Here is an 11,691-nt window from a genome sequence, read left to right as displayed (position 1 = left end):
GCTGTGGCAGGGCCACTTGTCTTGTAAAAAGCTCCCCGGGAAGGCGGTGGGCTCCGCGCGCCCTGTCCGCCTCTTGGGAACTCTGAGGTCCGTGGCGCGCGCTCTTTATCGCCTAGTTCTTTGTTCCGGGGCTTGCGCTTAAAGTAGGGTTGTTTGTTTGTTTGAAACAATTCTAGAACAAATTTTGGGTAATACTTTTGTGTGGTTGGGGCAAAGGGGTGGAGTAGAGTGGGAAGTGTTAAGAATTTCCATCCAGGGGAAAGGAGGTAGAGAAATCCCCCACCATCCCCCTCCTCACTCCCAAGAAAAGCAGCCGGAGAAGTAAGGACCAATCCTCCTCGGATTACCATCGAATAGCTCCTCCCTTTCTCCCCTCCCCACCTCGATTTGCATAAAAAAGCCAAGAAAGCTTGTTTTGCCCCCAGCACCCGATCCGGCCGCTGCCCCCGGTTCCGAACCCCGAGTGGCTCCCCAGACTGAATGTGAGGTCTAGGGAGGTCCCCAGAGCGCCCCTCACAGTCTCTGTCTCCGCGCCCCTTCTCACCCTCCTGCTCCTCCTCCTCCCCCCGCTGCCACTGCTTAATTTCTTGACTTTCGGACCAGCGGCGCGAGGCGGCGCGGCGCGGAGAGCTCCAGCCGAGGGGGCGGGGGAGAGTGGGGTTGCTTAGGAGGTCTTGGTTACTTTCCCCCCCTTGCTAGATCCCTTTCTGAGGTCGAGTTGCCCAAGATGCCTCAGGGGCCCGGCTCTCTGCTCCTGCTCTTCTTCGCCTCCCACTGCTGGCTGGGCTCCGCTCGAGGGCTCTTCCTTTTTGGGCAGCCCGATTTCTCCTACAAGAGGAGCAATTGCAAACCCATCCCGGCTAACCTGCAGCTGTGCCACGGCATCGAGTACCAGAACATGCGGCTGCCCAACCTCCTGGGCCACGAGACCATGAAGGAGGTGCTGGAACAGGCAGGCGCCTGGATTCCGTTAGTTATGAAACAGTGCCACCCGGACACCAAGAAGTTCCTTTGCTCTCTCTTCGCCCCGGTCTGCCTAGACGACCTGGACGAGACCATTCAACCCTGCCATTCGCTGTGCGTGCAGGTGAAAGACCGCTGTGCCCCGGTCATGTCCGCCTTCGGCTTTCCCTGGCCGGACATGCTGGAATGTGATCGCTTCCCTCTGGACAACGACCTCTGCATCCCTCTGGCCAGCAGTGACCACCTCTTGCCGGCCACAGAGGAAGGTAAGACCCCACCCCACCCCCTGTAGACCGGGACTGATGGGGAGCGCAACCAGCCCCCATGCTCCCAGACCTTCTGCGCTTTCCACGGCTCCTCCTGTAGAGTCCATCTGGGTAGAGGGATCCAGCTACTCTGCTGAACTTCCGACAACGCCTCCCACTGACACCGAATAACCTTGTTCTTGTTCTTCCTTCTTTCTTGAGTAGAGGTGACGCTATGATTTTCCCCAATAATAAAGCATAAAGTAAACGGTCTGTGGGTGTTGTCCACGGGGGAGGGAGGGAGGGAGGGAGGAAGGAAGGAAGGAAGGAAGGAAGGAAGGAAGGAAGGAAGGAAGGAAGGAAGGAAGGAAGGAAGGAAGGAAGGAAGGAAGGAAGGAAGGAAGGAAGGAAGGAAGGAAGGAAAGAAAAGGGAGGGAAGGAAGGAAGATAGATTCCACAGGTGTTCACAGTCAGTGCAATATCACATTGGTTATAATTCCAGTCCTCAGCACAAAATCTGTAGAAGCAAGTATTCAACCAGATTTTACATTAACGGGTATTTTTTTTGCCCGCTTTAAATTTATATCATGGAAACAGTCAGAAATCACTTCCTAGAGGAAGCTTTAAAAGAGGCATGTTAGTCCTCCATTGCATCCAAGTTACAAAGGGGCACTTGGAAGAAGGAGAAGGTAACTGAGTACAAGGTGGTTAAAGAAGAAATATGTGAAGAGGGCACAAAGGAGTCTCCAGGGAATAATCTTTCTACCACTATCTGCTTTTATCTGAGCTCTGGTTTTAATTAACTGGAGAAAATCATGCAAAAGAGTTTCCCAAGTTTTTAAAAACAGGGGGGAAAGTTCCTGTACAGAAACCATCAAAGCAATGAAAACCTCATGGGCTCTTGATATTTTTCCCAAAAGGAAAAAAATATACAATGTGCCTGAACTGATTTAGGTTCCTCGTGGAATGGCAGGGGGACTCCCTAATCCCTTTCAGGGCATTCAGCAGGATCTCCTTTTCAATCTCTAATTGCTTTCTACAGCCATCATTAGTTAAAGAAAATGCAAAGTTTCTTAGCAGTGTTTCCTGGCATGCATTGGGAATTTGCAATCATCTTATTGGTTAGATTTCTAATTTACTGCAAATGTTTGGCATTTTTCAAGCATTTGTCCAACATATATACCATAGACCAACCAATGCAGGTTAGTAACATTTTATATACATTCCTAGAGCTTTAATGGAAATGTTGTGGTTCCTTCTGTTGCTGTTGGTTCATATTACTTACACTTTCTCCACTGTTCTAGGCTGTCCATTGCCTCACAAAGGTTTTTTTGCCTCTCAGAAATGAAGCTTTCATGCCCAGATACTTGATTTTTGCTATGTATGTAGCTAACATAATAAAGGATCAAAAGTGGTTTCTGGTCACAAACAGCTTCTTGAGGAAAACTCAAGCATGCATTAATGATAATAATCCAATTCAATTTATACTTAAGAGACACTGTGAATACAATTTTAAATGGTCCTGGCTGGAGGAGAAATGTATTTCCTTTGTTTTCTTTTTTTTTTCTTTTAAGCAGTAGCTTAGCTGTACCAAATGTTTTTCTTAGGACAAAAGTTTCAAATCCTTTCCTAGGATAGATTAGGCAGTGAGTATGATACCCTCAGAAAAGTTTTCAGTCTTGGAGTTGAGAAATTGGCTACTTGACTTATCTTTGTATGCAGCCTGTAATTAGTAGCTTTTAAAATTTGAGTGAATAGAAGGGGAAAAGGAAAGAGAAATCTATTCCTGAGAGCTCTTAGGTAGATGAAAAACAAATCCAGTGTAAAACAAGTACCAGACTGGCTCCATTTGCAAGGTAATGTAGAATCAGTTCCAGTATGCTAATGTAATTAAGTACATTCCTCCCACAAAGTCCTAGGTCTTCATCAATCAAGTGTAGTCTCCATAATGGAAATGATACTTCCATACATGAATTGTTCAAATGTTGACCTATTTCAGTTTTCAAAATATCTTGGAATTTTTCCCTTGAAACTTGGGACTTTGCTGAATGATTTAGAAGGAAAAATCTAGCTCCACTGGCATCTTTCCTTTTCTCCCTCCAGGAGGAGGAAAGAGATGAGAGGGGAGAGAACTTTGGGCTTTGGGTAAATTTGTGGTCAGGAAATAAAGCCCAAAGATTCTTTGCTTCATTGGTGCTTCCTCTGAGCTGTTATGGAGAAAATTCTAGTTTCTTGGGGTATATACTTTCAAGACAAAGGTTTTCACAGAACTAGGGACATACTAAGGGATTGTCTTAGGAAACTTTCATACAAAAAGATCCAAAATCTGCTCAGATCTATATCTTAGTTATGGGTGACTGGGCATAGATAGATTCCCAAATCTTGCTCTTTTGAGTCTCAACTTTTACTTCCTATTCATCATTCACTCAAACAACCTACTACTGCCCTCAGAATGTAATGGACCCAAAAGAGGGCTTTTGATACCCTGGAAACAAATGGTTCCCCCACCCCAATATAAAGATAATCTTTACCCAGTGAGCATTCACAACCTTAAGGGAAGGTATGATCTGATATACTGAGGAAGACATTCACTGCTTCAAACCATTGGCTGAAGAAGTTACATTCCTTTTAAAGTTACCCAACGCCACCTGCTGTTCCCTTTTAACTGAACCTACTAAAAGTCTATTTTTCCCATTTCTAGCTCCAAAGGTGTGTGAAGCCTGCAAAAACAGAAACGATGATGACAATGACATTATGGAAACCCTGTGCAAAAATGACTTTGGTAAGTGGAAAGAAGAGCCTCCGCCCATCATTTCCCACTTTGAAAGTTTTATCATTGGATAAGATTTTAGTCTTGACATTACTGGAAGTAGCTATGTAAGATAAAGTCAAAAGTAGGTTTTTACCAGTCATTCAACAATTACTACATTTCTTTCTCATCACTTAAAGAATCTTGTATTCAGTTTTATCTGTGTAGGCACAATGCATTTTTCATGAAAGTACAGTCAGTCTGGTCTTTATTACTTCTGAGTAGATTATCCATGTTCCCTTAATCCTTTTAATTTCTGTTTTAATCTCACATTCATTCACTAGTTTTTTTCTTGTACCCAAGAACTTGCCAGAGCTACATCTTCTCTGGTCATTTGATGCCTGTCAAGGTAATCCAAAACAAAATCATTATCAGTCCAAGTAAAGTTTTATCAGATAATGGACTGGAAAGTTATATGAAGTCAGAAAAACTGGGTTTCAATCAGAGTTCTTCTATTTACTACTACCTTTGTAACTTTTGGCAAGTCTCTTCATCTCTCTCAGCCTCATTTTCTTTGTCTGTAAAATGAGAGGTAGCGGATTAAATGATCACAAAGGTTCCTTCCAGCTCTAAAATACTATGATCCTGTATAAATTTGCTACCAAAAAGAATCACCATCTGCTCCAAAGTCAAATACATTATTCTGAATTCTCTGTTTTAGAGAGTTATCTACTTTCTTTCCCTCCCCAGCCCCCCCCCCACTGCTTCCACATTGAAAAAAATAAGACTTGTATGTATGGTAAATCTATTTTTAGATAATTACATTCTATGACTAATTATTAGAGTTATTTAATAAGAGCAGTTATGATATCTTGTAGAGAAACAGCAAGCACACCCTTAAAGTCCACACAATAGCGAGGAACTCCCTTACATATATAGATATATAGTATGCAAATTGTATTCATGTGATCTGAAGCATTAAACTTTTTAAAAATAGAAAGTTTGAAAATTTCACCTTAGGAACATGCAGTAGCAATCCCACTAGGTTAAGTATTGGGAAACAATGACTAGCCTGCCTCTTAGACTTTGGTTGGTGTTATTATAAAGAGATTTGGAAAATTGCTCCTAAATTTATATAGGATCATAGAATGTAGAGCTATAAGGGGTCTTATAGGGCATCTAATCCAGCTTTCCTCATTTTACAGATAAGGAAACTGAGGCCCAAGGAGGTTTAGTGACTTGCCCCAGATAACACTAGTAACATATAGCCACTACTAATGTATTGCCCCCTAGGGATAAGGGATGACTGGAAGAGATTGTATAGTAAAAATCCAATAATTACTAATGTATGGATGAAATTACTTTGAAAGAATTGAAATTTTAACTCTACTTCCTAAGACCTCAGCTCCTATTGTTCCATGTCAATGCCAGTTAGCCATAGGGCTTCAAGTCATCCAAGGTACCCCCATCATAATATTTTTTAAAAAAAAGAGGTTTATAAAGCACTGATATGTGAATAGTTTTGTACCATCTTAGTAATGGAAACAACTTAAAAGAGTCTATGCTCTCTATCACCTAAACATTCTCCCATTCCATTCCCTGATGCTTCCTGAAATAGATAGACTATATCTGCCATATGGAGGGTTTGTGCCTAATTACAATCCCTGCTACTTAAGAAGATATCCAACATTGACTGAAGAAAACCATGCTTCCCACCTCTTCCCTCTTCTCTCTTCACTTCCTATTTTGGGAGGAATGATCACCAGCTCCCCAGCAATCTGGTCTCTCATCCAGGAAACCAGTCAAAGAGACTCCAAAAAAATGAGCTTGCAAATCAGATATTCTTTCCAAAGCCTCGTGTTGAGTGAGTCTTCTTCTCCAAGACTAAGTACCTGGCTTGAAGTGGTCTAGCAAGAGACACAGAAATTTAAAAGGCATCACCATCACCACCTTTAACTTCAGTGGCACCTACCTAGGTCAAAAGGTAGACGATTAACTGTTTCACTCACTAGAGGAACAATCACTCCACAGCTTTGGAGTTAGAATGGAATGCCAGTTAAGAGTAACAAGAGGAAGAGGCAGAGATGTCTTCCCTAGTTGTGTTCCTGTGACAGCTAAGCCTAAATCCTAAGTATTACTGCATGTTAGCATATCAGACAATTGATTTTATACCATTAAGATACAATTATAGTTTCTCGATTTGTTTTTAGGTACTTAAAATTTTAACTTTAAAAACTTTCCAAAAGCAGAATGGGCTGCCTTGTAAAGTAATAACCTCTCCATCACTGACTCATTCAAATGGAGCCTATATCCCATCTGTTGGGGCTATTTTAGAAAACACTGCCATTTAGGCATTAAATGCTCTCTGAGGGCCCTTTTAACTCTAAAATACTTGTGAGTTGGTGAATCTAATAAATTCTCAAATATTCAATTCTTAAACTCTAATGATTAATACTGAAAAACAGATAATCCAAAAGTCACGGGAAGTTCATTAAAATGCTATCTCAGGTTACATGCTGAGGTGCCTTATTAAAAAGGATTGTGGCACTATAATGAGTTTCTTCCAGGAACTAATCTCCCTTTGGACATCATCCAAAACATACTTTTGGTATGGAATTCCACCCTATAGTAGGTTGCCTTCTAGAGGTGATCTCCAATATATTTCACTTTGGAGTGCAGTCAGATGCATTTCCTTATATACACACCCCCTTTTTGCTCCTGAACTGTGGGATAGAGTAAAAAGGGAGGACCTTTTGAGTCACTATGGATAAACCATGAAGCAGACTGACAGTTAAATATATAATAAATGTAAAATAGACCTTGGTCTCATGAGTGAGTTAGAATTCAATGACCTCAAGAAGACTTCCTTTTTATTACAGGGGAGCAAAAAAACAAAGGAACAAAAGGAAAAGGACAGGAAGGAAGGAAGGAAGGAAGGAAGGAAGGAAGGAAGGAAGGAAGGAAGGAAGGAAGGAAGGAAGGAGAAAATATAAGATGTACCCTTTTCCTTTTTTATCCAGAAAGATACTAATAATATATTCATAATGATATATTCAGATTCCTGAATGTAGAAGGAGGAAAAACCACTTTTACCCATCTCCTTATACCTAATAGCCAGTATATTTAGTTTAATACTGGACAAATGTTGACTTCAAATCAGAATACTATGATCCAGTGCTTTGCTTTGCCAATTAATCTTGTGTGAATTCAAGAAAATCACCTAAACATACTAAGCCTCAGTTTTCCTCATCTGCAAAATGGAGATCATAATACCTGCCCAGCCTAACTCACAGGAGTATTGTGTCAAGGGAGATAATTTACATAGACACATTATATAAAAGCAAGAAATGATGATAATACAACATGGCATGGCAGAGAAATCATTTTCTAGGCTCATTTCCGTAGGCAACCGTAGTGGCAATGTAGATGTGTGTTCACTCTTTTCCCTGTAGGAAGCATAGAGTTAAAGCTAAACACAGTTATTTTGCCTTCTTTGTGTTTTCATGTTTTTTTTTTTATATTTACAAATAGCTTTTCAATAATTTCATTCCCCCACAACTATTTTTCTGATGGATGTCTCCCATTCAGTAGATGAGGAACATAGAGCTTGCAGCAGGAATCAAAATGTTCCCTCCCTCCCATCTGAGCCAGGGGAGATTTTCTTCTAATTGTGCTTCATAGCACAAAATTTTGGGGAGAACATTGGAAGGTCTGAAAGGAGAGAGGAATGGAAATGGTGGATTTGCTTCATTTTAGTTTACCCTAGAACATGTCTACCCTTTCTCCCGTTTGTTTCAAAGGCATAAACTTTTTAAAGTTCTGCCACTTCAAAACCAGAGATCAACTGGAAACTTTCACTCCCATGTATTACTGTCCCTCACCTCCACTGCTGGATATATGCAACATGGAATAACTTCTTATCACATCCTTCATCCAAGCTAAGAACTTTCAAAGTCAGGGAATAAGATCCTTTATTGGTTAGATTCCTAGATTGGTCTCGATTTCAAATCCAAAGGGTTCCCAAAGTTTAATATTTTAGAGGTAAGAGGTATAGACACAATACCTTCCAGTGTTGCTTCCTTTTTTTCTTCCTGATGCCTAGGTTGGTTCAAGCTTTCCATATGTGTACATACATCTTCCCTCTTTCGCCAGCCCAAAAGCAGAGAGCAGGGAGATGCAAGAGACAGCAGGAAGAACTGGCAAATGCTGTTAAGAATCCCTTTAGGAAGACACTACATCATCTCCACTCTGTTTAGATTGTTTGCCCTTTTCCATGACTTAAGTCTCATAAGGGCTGTAGTCTTGTAGTCTGAGTGCAGACAAAATCCCAGGCAGAAGTTACACCAGCCCCAGTGCTGCTCAGTTGAACATTTGCCATTTCTTAGTGACTGGGAGGAGCCACAGCATGGTAGGATTATGGTTTAGAACTAGAAGAGATCCTAGAAGTCATTCTCCTGAGTCTCATTTTACAGATGAGGAAACTGAGATCCAGAGAGAAACGTGATTCCTATAGGTAGGAAATGACAGACCCAGGATTGGAATCCTTTTCCCCCAAATCTAGCATTCTCTCTGTTCTAGCACACTTCCTCCCATATTCAGAGTTGATAAATATTCTTTAGAAGTATAAAAAGAATCCTGCAATAAGTAAATGTAAAAAACCCTCCAATAATATCCAGTATAAGCCTTCCATTTAGATATTCCAAAACAAAAGAATAAAATTTCTGGTTGTCTGAGGATCCTCCTATACTCTGCCACACAGATTCACCCTTGGCAGTCCTAAAACTGGTAACGGATACCCAGTAAATGGCTTGAGCTAGTTAATGCTAAGAATAAATTAGGAAATTTAACTCTTCCTTGAGAAGCAATGTGGCATCCTGGGTGTGTCAGAAAACCTGGGACTGTCCTTGTAACGGGTACTTTGATTTGACCCATCTGTTTCTCAGTTTCCACATCTATAAAAACCAAAATGGCTGAGCCAGGCTAGGGTATCTCGAAGATCCATTCCATTTCAGCTCTAACATTGCTTACTTTTTCTGCTTTCATGGAGTCTTGAACTGTAATTACGGCAGATGCATCTGTAGTTGGGGTTTTGAGTCTCGAGGAATCCTGTTCACGACTGCAAAATGTGTCTTTTATAGCAAAGCACTTACTTTTCGTCTTAGCAGTCTAATGAGTTTACTTCTCCATTTTTGGAAATGATACATATATGATCTGTAAGTGCCTTGGCTAAGCCAGTGATAGCATATGACGATGAGGTATTTGGAGAAACCCTTTTACAGTTAAACATGTTGTGCTCTTAAAAAGAGCCTTGCCTTGGCTTTTTTTCCTCTCCTAGTTACTTTACCAAATCAAATGCAGCTGGGAGATCAATTTTCCTTCCCTGTAATCTGTCCTTTAGAAAACAATGATTGTGTAATACAATTTCCTTACAGGTTTGTCCAAAAACCTCTCCGACGTAATAAATTGAGTTTAAAGTTTACAGCCACAGTAAGGATCACATTTCACCTAAAAGTCAGACGGTTCTTTTCATACTGAAGTTTCCAATCGGGGAAGTCAATTGTTTGGCATGTACCACATACAATCTACATACATACAAACACATGCACTCTAGGGCCTTTCTTTGGAAGTGCTAGGAAACTAGGAGAGAAGCTAATTGAGTCCCAAAAAGAAAAAAAAAAAAGAGGTGAGGGAGGGAGGTGGAGAGGAAGAGATGGTTGATTTGAAACAAAATGAAGAGGAAGCCACCTGCTGCCTACCCCCATCCCCCCCATCCTGTTGTCTTCTGGCAGTTTCATTAGATTCTGTGGATGCCTGTGGTCCCTTCCCTCCTGTCCACTAACGGAAAGGGGAGGTGAGGGGAAGATCCCTCCAATAGCAAGCCCTTTTTTAGTCCCACACACTCCAGCTTACTTGTCTGCCACTCTTCTTCCCGTAGCCCTGAAGATAAAAGTGAAGGAGATAACTTACATCAATCGGGACACCAAGATCATCCTGGAGACAAAGAGCAAAACCATTTACAAGCTGAATGGAGTGTCCGAACGAGATCTGAAGAAATCTGTGTTGTGGCTCAAAGACAGCCTGCAGTGTACCTGCGAGGAGATGAATGACATCAATGCCCCCTACCTGGTCATGGGACAGAAGCAAGGGGGGGAGCTGGTGATCACCTCTGTGAAGAGGTGGCAAAAGGGGCAACGAGAGTTTAAGCGAATCTCCCGAAGCATCCGAAAGCTACAGTGCTAATCACTTCCTGTCTGCCGGGGTTCCCAGCCTAGCTCACTCTGGTGCTTCTGCTCCCCCAGCCAGGCTGAGCATGGCTACCCAGGACTCCTTCCTCTCAATTAATGGGCACCATCCCTCCCAGCCTCCATTCCCAGCCCTACATTTCCCACTGCCTTTTGCACCTTCTCACCCCAGAATTTCCTGAGTTTTGAAATTCCCAGGAAGCCTGGTGTATACAGAGCTATTTTCACATAACAGAAAAAGATAGAAAAACCACCCAAATCTCATGTGTATATATATTAAAATTGTAATAAAAATCATGAATATTTTTATGAAATATTAAAATAGCTTGCTTTAGGCTAGTTTGGGATAAGGAAAAATAGGGACCAGGAAAATAGGGACCAGGCATGGTGGTGTCTACCTTGAAATCTCTGCTACCAGGGACGCTGGGGCTGATGGATCACTTGAGCTCAAGAGCTCTGAGATGCAGTAGGACTAAAGCCTTTGCCAGTGTCCAACCTAGGTCCCAGAGGGAGCCACAAAGCTGCCTGAGGAGTGGTGAACCAGTCCAGGCTGGAAATATAGCAGCTCAAAGCTTTTGTGTCCATCGGGAAAGGGATCAGGTTGGCGTGTGTCTGCTGCACTTTCAACCTGGGTAAGATAGGGAAACCCAGTCTCCATTAAAAAACAATGTGACTTGGGCCTTATTTGGGACATCTAGCTTTTCTCTGTCACTTACAATGCAGTAATGTACCTAATGCTTCACAGTTCTATGTAACCAGTCTCTATTGTGTATGACAAAATAGGTTGAGATAGAGCTGGCTATTATCTCAACAACCTTACTCTCCTTTGCTCTGGCCTGGCACGTGGGGGCCTGAGCTTTTCAACATTCATCGGTTATTATTCCATCATTGTTGGGAAATTATGGCTGTTGTATGTGGCATTCCATTTCCACTTCAGGTAATGGATAACAAGCACATTAACCTGTGTTCTTCGCATGTTTCCTTTCCATAAAAACAGATTAACAGTATTATAACTGATCTGAATACATTAAGCTTTTCAAAAAATAATTTTACTTAATTTTACAATTAAACCATTTGTAGTCTGCCTGTAATATACGTAGTGACTTTCCTAAAAGAGTTGTAAAATATTGCTTTAACCAACACTGTAAATATTCAGATAAACATATTCTTGTATATAAACTTTATACCATGTTTTACCCATTGCGTGTCTTCTCGTTTGTCCTGAAATGGCTTTTAGTCCCTAGAAGGGAGTAGGAAGGGAGCGTTACAGACACTGGCCACCCAGCTTCAGAAGTTTAAGATATCTGTGCTTTCTTGTGTTTTGGACTTCAAGAAATGTTTTCCCCTCTCACATATTTGCACATGTTAGGGAATTTGGATCAGCCATCAGGTGCCAATCCTCACGCCCTTAATTGGAGCAATCTACAAAGAATAGGAAATAGTCATGGGTCTAGAGGTGCCTTAATTCAATCCACACCATCATAGATTTAGA

The 11,691-nt window shown here is 41.6% G+C and overlaps 1 protein-coding gene across 1 annotated transcript; it reads left to right on the top strand.

Moving 5' to 3' along the window:
• The first annotated feature begins 409 nt into the window (after positions 1-409).
• Positions 410-11,395, top strand: SFRP2 (secreted frizzled related protein 2). Its single transcript, XM_001366568.5, has 3 exons — positions 410-1,229; positions 3,910-3,990; positions 9,893-11,395. Exons 1-3 carry the CDS (start codon positions 728-730, stop codon positions 10,195-10,197), a joined length of 888 nt encoding a protein of 295 aa, XP_001366605.1. The 5' UTR covers positions 410-727; the 3' UTR covers positions 10,198-11,395.
• The last annotated feature ends 296 nt before the right edge of the window (positions 11,396-11,691 follow it).

Source organism: Monodelphis domestica, chromosome 6 (genome assembly GCF_027887165.1).
Source record: "Monodelphis domestica isolate mMonDom1 chromosome 6, mMonDom1.pri, whole genome shotgun sequence".
NCBI lineage: Eukaryota > Metazoa > Chordata > Mammalia > Didelphimorphia > Didelphidae > Monodelphis > Monodelphis domestica.
The sequence above is the reverse complement of the archived record's forward strand: the minus strand, read 5'-3'. Positions and strand labels throughout refer to the sequence as shown.